This window comes from Hemitrygon akajei, chromosome 3 (genome assembly GCF_048418815.1).
Source record: "Hemitrygon akajei chromosome 3, sHemAka1.3, whole genome shotgun sequence".
Taxonomy (NCBI): Eukaryota; Metazoa; Chordata; class Chondrichthyes; order Myliobatiformes; family Dasyatidae; genus Hemitrygon; species Hemitrygon akajei.
Genome location: NC_133126.1, coordinates 102,487,622 through 102,496,667, shown reverse-complemented (window position 1 = coordinate 102,496,667; position 9,046 = coordinate 102,487,622). Strand labels below are relative to the sequence as shown.

At 49.2% G+C, this 9,046-nt stretch overlaps 1 protein-coding gene across 9 annotated transcripts in view; it reads left to right on the top strand.

The window, feature by feature from the left end:
• The first annotated feature begins 495 nt into the window (after nucleotides 1–495).
• Nucleotides 496–9,046, top strand: part of paplna (papilin a, proteoglycan-like sulfated glycoprotein) — a 420,656-nt gene continuing 412,105 nt past the window's right edge. For 5 of the 9 annotated variants that reach the window (XM_073040502.1, XM_073040509.1, XM_073040506.1 and 2 more), the window contains exon 1: nucleotides 496–740. In XM_073040502.1, the coding sequence (XP_072896603.1) occupies nucleotides 681–740 (60 nt within the window). In that variant the 5' untranslated portion in view covers nucleotides 496–680. The remainder of the gene's footprint in view (nucleotides 741–9,046) is intronic. The other 4 variants (XM_073040507.1, XM_073040504.1, XM_073040508.1 and 1 more) reach the window with 1 other exon arrangement.

Genomic DNA, 9,046 nt, shown 5'->3' with positions numbered 1-9,046 from the left:
CGCCCGGCACTCATTCCTCCCTCCCCCGCCCCACCCGGCACTCACCCTTCCCTCTCCCTCCCCGCCCGGCACTCACCCCTCCCTCTCTCCCCCGCCCCACCCGGCACTCACCCCTCCCTCTCCCTCCCCGCCCGACACTCACTCCTCCCTCTCCCCCGCCCCACCCGGCACTCACCCCTCCCTCTCCCTCCCCGCCCGGCACTCACCCCTCCCTCTCCCTCCCCGCCTGGCACTCACTCCTCCCTCTCCCTCCCCGCCCGGCACTCACCCCTCCCTCTCCCTCTCCCGCCCCGGCCGGCACTCACCCTTCCCTCTCCCTCCCCACCCGGCACTCACCCCTCCCTCTCTCCCCCGCCCCACCCGGCACTCACTCCTCCCTCTCCCTCCCCGCCCGGCACTCACCCTTCCCTCTCCCTCCCCGCCCGGCACTCACCCCTCCCTCTCCCTCCCCGCCCGGCACTCACTCCTCCCTCTCCCTCCCCGCCCGGCACTCACCCCTCCCTCTCCCGCAGAGTTGTATATCCCGCTGGCGACGCGGCTGAAGCAGCGAAAAGGATCGGAGCAGCTTCTGGTGAAGACGCCGCCCGGACCCAGAGCGGGATCAGGAGCGGCGAGGGAGAAGAGCCGGATCAAGATCAGTATCTGGAGCAGGGGCCGACCGGGACCCGGACTCGGATACGATGCTGCCTCTCCAGCCGCTGCCAGTCGCGCTGCTGCTGACTTGGGTGTCCGAGTCTTTGGTGAGTACGAAACTGCCGCTGGTTCAGGATGGGGGGGCGGGGGGTAATCCCAGGATCAGGTGTGGGTGTGTTTGATGCCGAACAGTAAGGGGAGACCACTCGGCCCCTTCAGACCATGCTAGTCGGGGAAGCCTCCCCCTGACCTTCACAGCGCTAGGTTAATTCCCTGGCTTCCCTTCCTCAGGTTCACCTCCCCCCCCCTCCCCCCCCTCCTCCCCCCCCCCTCCCCCCCCCCCTCCCCCCCCCCTCCTCCCCCCCTCCTCCCCCCCCCCCTCCCCCCCCTCCTCCCCCCCTCCTCCCCCCCCTCCCCCCCCTCCTCCCCCCCCTCCCCCCCCTCCTCCCCCCCTCCTCCCCCTCCTCCCCCCCTCCTCCCCCCCTCCTCCCCCTCCTCCCCCCCTCCTCCCCCCCTCCTCCCCCCCCTCCGGTAACGGGTCAGTGAGAATAGGATTTACCTCTCTCGTCCCTCACCTTCCTGGCTCTGTCACTGTGAATCTGTGCTCATGATATCTGATCTCATTGTCTCAGAACCTTACTTTAAGCACCCTTTCCCCTCCCCTGTTCCATAGAAAATAACTTCAGCCCATCCAAAAGTCAGGCTGCACCTGTAGGGAGGAAATGAGTTAATGTCAGTCTCACCAGACAGAAACAGGCCCTTTTTAGCCCACGTTGTCCAGGCCAGTATACACTGATCCTATTACCATCGTTACGTTCCTATCAGCCCTGTCTCAGCAATTGTAGTGCTTGTCTTCATACTTGTGCTGAGAGTCTCTGCATCCTCTACCCTCTCAAGTGATGTATTTCTGATTTCAAACCTGGCTGGGGCAAAAATTCGCCTTCAAATCCCCTACAATAGAACCATAGAAAATCTACAGCACATTACAGGCCCTTCGACCCACAATGTTGTGCCAACCATGTAACCTATTACCTTTCAGCTCTAGTTTCAGACATCTACTTTTGGGTAAAGTTTCTCACCTTCAGCCTTTCAGTCTCCTACACTCCAAGGATAACTGACTTAGCCTCTCCTCATCTCAGGTAACATCCCAGTGAATCTACTTTGCACCTTCTGCAATGTAGCCACGTCTGTCCGTCGTGTTCTATGCTGAACAGAACTGCAAATGAAGGCTTGCCAGAGATGTAATTGAGATGCTGCAAAGCAGGAGGATGCAGAAAAATAGAGACTTTTCTCTGACAAGGAGGTTCCTGAGTTTAAAGTAAGGGGCCGAGGAGCAGAGGCACGGCTAAGGAATTTGGGTGAAGGGGAATTGTGATGGAAGTGATTCAATGAACTTCAGAGGGAAGTTGGAGATGAACTGGGATATCTTTCAGGCTGTTAGGACAGAGTGCAGAAGTGGGGTTAGGAGGGATCTTGCAGGCTGTTAGGAAGGCGAGGAGGAGAGAGTTAGCGAGAATAGGAAGGTAGCAGCACTGGGGAGGAGGTGAACAGAAGCAGGCAAAGGAAGAAGTGGCTGTATACAGTGGAGCTTAGAGATAGTATCACACAGCACATAATTCAGCTCTTCAGTCGGCCATGTCCATGCTGGCCAGCAAGCACCCTCCTGCACCAATCCCATTTGGTCATTTATATGAGACAAGGCAGTGATGGGAGGCACATGCCTGACAGTGTTGAGCATTTTGGTAGGTAGCCGGAGAGCCTTTGAGTAACAATGGAGACCCAAGTTCAGAGCTCTGTAAAAGTGTCTGCACTGATGGTTAAGAAGGCTTGCCTTTATTAGGCGAGGTATTGAGTTCTAAGGTCAGGAAGTTGTGTTGCAGCTTTATACAACTCTAGCTGGGCTGCATCGGGAGTACTGCAAACAGTTCTGGTCACCCCATTATAGGAAGGATGTCGAGGCCTTGGAGAGGGTACAGAAGAGTTTACCAATATGCTGCCTGGATTAGAGGCCACATGCTATCACAAGAGGTTAGACAAACTTGGGTAGTTTCACTTGGAGTGGTGGATTGAGGGGAGACCAGTTAGAGGTTTATCAGATTATGAGAGGCATAGATATAGACAGACGGTATTTTTTCTCTCAGGGGTCAAGTGTGTAATACCAGGTAATATATATAAGGTGAGGGGGGTAATTTCAAACGAGATGTGAGGGGCAAGTTGTTTTTACGTAGAGTGGTGGGTGCCTGGAATGTGTTCCTGGGGTGGGGTAGAGGCAAATACAAACTTTGTACATTAGGGACTTTTAAGAGACGTTTGGATAGGCAAATGGATGTGAGGAATTTGGACAGATATGGATGTTGTGTCAGCTGAAGGGACTTGTTTAGTTGACAATTTGATCACTAATTGAATTGCTTTGCCACAACATTCTGGGCTGAAGGGCCTGTTCCTGTATCATTCCATGTTCTAAAGTTGGAGAAAATGGATAGATAAACCTTAGCTTCCAACTTTGTCACGAGTTGTGAGTGTGGTTTGTGAAATGGCTAAAAGAAATTTTGGCAAGTGTCCAGGTACTGTGATGGTTGCAGTCAACATTGTTGTGTTTGTTAACTGAAAGGGTTGGGCTAAGTGTTTTGGGCAGAAACTACTGTCATCACACAATCAAGAACAGCAGGCGTGGGATCACTCTGTGCAATTTGCAACAACACTAAGGAACTGAGGGAGTATGAAATAAGTCAGAGCAAGGGTGTGACTTTGGTGCAAGCCCTTACTCAGGAGGCAGATGTTGGTGAAGTATTTGGCATGACGCAGTGTGGAAGTGTGATTGAGTCCACAGAGGAGAGCCTATTTCCTTACCATGTTGAGGGGGTCATTAGTCACAGCCTACAAATCAGAAGAGAATACTGTAGTCACCAACATTGATCCCAACAGAAAAACAGTCTAACTGGGCAATTGGGCTGTACTGAACATAGAAAAATAGAAAATCTACAGCACATTACAGGCCCTTTGGCCCACAATGTTGTGCCAACCATGTAACCTACTCCAGAAACTGCCTAGAATTTCCCTACAACATAACCCTCTATTTTTCTAAGCTCCATGTACCTATCTTAAGAGTCTCTTAAAAGACTATTGTATCTAGCTCTACCGCTGTCACTGGTGATGCATTCCATGCACCCACCTCTTCCTCTATCAGGTCACCTCTCATCCTCTGTTGCTCCAAGGAGAAAAAACCGAGTTCCCTCACCTGTATTGGTCTCTGCCTTTCCTTTGGATTCAATCAGCTGCATGGAGAAGGAGAGCCTACTACATGGGCAACAGCTTGCTCTCCATATCATACGGCCCAGGCTTGCATACTGGCTGGCGTTTCACGTAGTCAACTGGAACGCAACCTCCATGATCAATTCAGGGCCTCAGTGGGCTGTACTTCAGGGCCAGAGCTTCAGGAGTGTTACTGTGGTGATGAAGGATTGGCAAAGAATGCCTATATTGGAACTGAAGAGGAACTTGCTCACCTTGTCCTTCTGAGTAGTAGAGGTAGCCAGATCAGGAGGAAGCCCCAGTGAGCATCTAGCAGGGTGTGCAGTGCAGCTGTGGAGTAGAGGTAGCAGGTAGGAAAAGTGGTGTAACTATCACACTCTCACCGGACAGTGATGGGTGTGGAGTAATCCAATCACTCCAGATGTATATTGTGGTTGGTTGAAAGTAGGTGCTGAGTGATTTATAGAAGGTTTGTATTGTGTTAACTCTGGTGTGTTGTGATACCATTATCAGTGATGCACTAATCCCATTACCATCACTGTCAGTAAGAAGAACCCATTCCAACCGGACTTGCTGAATGAACCACTAACACTTAGGCTACTCCAAGCCTCCAGAGAAAGACCACGTTGAAGTGGAGATTTTCTACACAGTACTACCCTGAGCCGAGCTGCTTGCTGGCTGGATTTTCACAGTGGAGGACACATCCTCTGGAAGGAAGTCCGTATAACCATATAACAATTACAGCACAGAAGCAGACCATCTCGGCCCTTCTAGTCCATGCCAAACGCTTACTTTCACCTAGTCCCACCTACCTGCACTCAGCCCATAACCCTCCATTCCCTTCCTGTCCATTTACCTATCCAATTTTTTTTAAATGACAAAATCGAACTTGCCTCAGTCCAGCATAACTGAGCATGTATATATAAACCAGGAATACACTGATAATCAAACACTCACTGGTAACCCATCCAAAGGACCTGTTTCCATGTGGTAAAACTCTCAGACTGTGTATTTTCCTCTATAGATGCTGCTTGACTCAAAGAATTCCTTCAGTTTCTCCAAATGTTTTTAATATGTTTGGGTAGAAGTCTTTTGAAGCAGTGTTAGTGACATTTTCCCTTCTGACTCAGGAGATCAAATTCTGAATGCGTTCACACCTTGCTCCAGAGTCCTGGGGACCAAGTGCAGTGCATTCAATGGGAATCCGGCACTGTCAGAAGCTCTGGCCTTGTTGGGACAATGAAGAGGACATTGACTACTCTCTAGTGGAGAGAGAAGTCCCAAAAACAGTAGTTAGAGAACTGGGAAGTTTTGTAGTGAAGCTGAAGCTAATTATATCGTCACTGTTCGGTCTTGCTTTGCACAAATTGGCTGCTGGTTTCCTAGGTTACAACAGTGGTTACACTTCACAGAGTATAGTGTCAGAACAGGCCTTACAGCCTGACTTGTTTGTGCCCACTACTTCCAGAACCCACTTTAGGCCTTCAGGGAGGTGGAGCTTTGCAATAAAAATACTTTGCTTGCTACCTCTCAGTTTAGGACAAACAGAAGTTGCCCAGAAGTGCAAATTTTCCTTGTACCAGTGCTTTATATACTACTTTATAAAAATAGTGCTTCACTCTTCGTGAAAATCAATCCTCTTTCAATGATCATCCAGCGACTGATTTTAAAAAATCATGAAATTTGCAACTTCATTGTAGTTGTGATTTAAAGGAGTAAATGATCCTTTCTGTACAATGAAAGGCAAACTGATGATGGCTTTGCTTTCACTAAACAATCTGAGCACTCACAAATGTGCATTCCTTAGAGTCTGACGTCAGGCGTATTATCGTATTTGTTCCTTCAGTGAACTTTAGAATATCAGAACCACCTCATCCACCCACTTCAAGGCAGAGACCTTAACCCTTAAGATGCCCGAGTAGGAGAGGATTTTTGCCCACAATGTACTGATGCAGTTTAGTTTTCCAGCCCAGTGTGTGCCAACAGCAGAGTTATAAGTGCAGACCTGCCAAATAAGCTGATTCTGGGTGGCTCTTCTGAGATATTGTTTATAGTTGTGTTAGTTCCAAGGACAGACTGTGAGCATTCCACTCATTAAAATAATAACACACCATATTTATGAGTGTTCAAAAGCAGAATGTTGCAGAAACAGACTGTACGAAGAAAACATTACCCCATGTTTCAGCACTTGTGAGGTATGTTGTTTCTTTCTCATCACGCTCTGTCAGTCACTGTCACCCTGTACCACACTGACACCCTACAGTCACGTTTCCCTGTATCACACTGACACCCTACAGTCCCTTTCACCCTGTACCACACTGACACCCTACAGTCAGTGTCACCCTATACCACACTGACACCATACAGTCACATTCCCCTGTACCACACTGACACCATACAGTCATATTCCCCTGTACCGCACTGACATCCTACAGTCACAGTTGCCCTGTAAGACACTGACGCTCTGCAGTCCCTCTCGCCCTGTACCACACTGACATCCTACAGTCTCTCTCGCCTTGTACCACACTGACATCCTAAAGTCTCTGACACCCTATGACACGTGAACACACCACAGTCAAGTTCCCCTGTACCACACTGACACCATACAGTCATGCTCGCCCTGTACCATACTGACAACCTACAGTCACTGTCACCCTGTACCACACTGACATTCTACAGTCCCACTCACCCTGTACCACACTGACACCCTATAGTCATGCTTAACCTGTATCACACTGACAACCTCAAGTCACTCTTGCCCTGTATCAACTGACATCCTACAGTCTCTGCCACACTGTACCACACTGACAGCCTACAGTCGTACCCCCTGTACCACACTGACTCCCTACAGTCATGCTCACCCTGTACCACACTGACACCCTACAGTCAGTGTCATCCTATACCACACTGACACCATACAGTCACTTTCCCCTGTACCACACAGACACCCTACAGTCACTCTCGCCCTGTACCACACAGACACCCTACAGACACGTTCGCCCTGTACCACACAGACACCCTACAGTCACGTTCACCCTGTACCACACAGACACCCTACAGTCACTCTCGCCCTGTACCGCACTTTACTGTCTTCATTGAGAAACTTGCTACTCCAGGCACAATGTCCACTTTTTCCCTTCAAGGGTCCTTATCCTTTTTCTCCTCATGTGCTTTAAATCTCTTTGGCTTCTTCTTTATCTTTGGCAAAGGCATCTGATGGTCTTTGTGAATTCCTTCTTCAGTGCATATCTCAGGGTTTCATGCCTCCAGCTGCCTGTCCATGGTTCATGCCTCTTTTTTCTAGACAGGGCCTCAATATCACTCATCATCCAGGGTTCCCTATTCCTACCAGCTGTACTCATCACTCTAACAGAAGTATGCATACCTCTGCATCTTACCTTTAAATGCCATCCACTTGCCAGATGCCTCTCTGCCTACAAACAATCTCTCCAATCAATTTAATACTGTTAAATATGGTTAAAATTTGCTTTTTCCCAGTTTGGATCTCTGCCTTGTAGACCAGATCTGTCCCTTTCCATAACTATTAGAAACATGGTCACCGGTCCCAAAGTGCTCTGTCACTGCAGTCACTTGACACACCCTAACAAAGAGAGACTGTTTTGAGGGTGGTAGGAGGGAGCTTAGGGAGTCGGAGTTAGGGGATGTTTAGGGTGTGTGATTGGGTGCCAGTAGATTGGCCGCTATACCCAGGATGGTGTCAAAGTACTTGAACGTTCTTGAGGCCACACTCATTCAGACAAATGGAGGGTGTTTTATCAGGCTCCTGACCTGTGCCCTGTAGATGGAGACAGAGTTTGGGTGCCTCTGTGATAGTTACTCCTCCCCACAGGGTCTTGAGTCTCTGACCTACTGAGAGCATCTTGCCCCAAAGTGTTAATGTTTCATCTTTGGCAGCCTGAAGACTGAATCCCCCTCACCTACACTCTTTGACCCTTTTGCAAAAGCTTCTCTTATAAGCACGACTGCAGCTCAGCCAACACTGTTAAACATAGTTTGGTGTCTCTTCTGTAAGAGCAATGTACAATGTTCGACAACAGTGACAGGAGCCTTAAGGAGAGTGAGGCACATCTTTGCTGCTGTTGGGAGACTAAGTGTGATCCCAGCCCTGTTCAAGAGATCACAAACTCTTCTGCTAAGGGGGATGGTTCTGCAAGCAGCTGGGTGAATGAGCAGTGCCAGGGGATCTGAAAGGTACACAGTTGCCCCGGTTCACAGAACCCGGGGAAGTGCAAGGGTAACTCAAATCCACTCACCTTTTGTAGGGTGAGTGAGAATTAGGATGTCTGTGCTGTTGGCATACAGCCCCTGTGCACAGACACTCAAAACTCCAGTAACCCCACCCAGTGCACACCTTGGATGGGGCCTGCACCTGCCATTTTGGTCCTGTGGTTTTAGTCAGTACTTTATCCTTCCATAGTTAATCTATTACTTCACTCCCCTATGATATTACTTCCTTTCACAGCAGTGATTCTATCCCCCTTTCAAGTTTGCATGAGACTCTTTCTTGGCCAGTTCAGAGAGGCTGGTACCTTTGACCATAGGTACGTTGTGGGGAATAAGTAGACTTGGGATAATCCAATTGCCAGACATTAGCAAAATTGATGAAGCACCAAAGGTTGGTCAAGGCACCAAGGAGCACTGTTAGTTTGAGTACCCTGTTGTACATTCTCTGACAGTGAGCTGACATTCTGAAATCAGCTCCCTGGATTGGAACAGCAAAGCTGAGTGTATTGGATAGATCCACTTGTGTCCTGTAGGTGGGGGCAGAACTTGGGGTACTGCTGGAATAGTCACTCCCCACAGGGTCCCCAGTATCGGCTATAATAACTGGGTTTTTTGATCTAGCCAATCAAAGTCTCCAAAACCTGCAGTAATTATTTTGTAGTTTGAATGTGCTGTTGTGGCCATTCTGTGCCGTTGCTTTGTGTTCTTTGCGGGGCAGTAAAGTGGAATAAAATCTGTTTCATTGATAGTGTATTTATGTGTTGCTATAACCAGAGGTCTCTCACCATTGAGCTGCTGGGAAGATACTTGCTCCATTAAATCAGAGCTTTTCATTAGGATGCTTCCTGGCTCTGTTGTTGCCTTTAATTAATCCTGCCAAGGCTGTAGGCCCTCTTGTTCGTCAGATAGGTTTGGC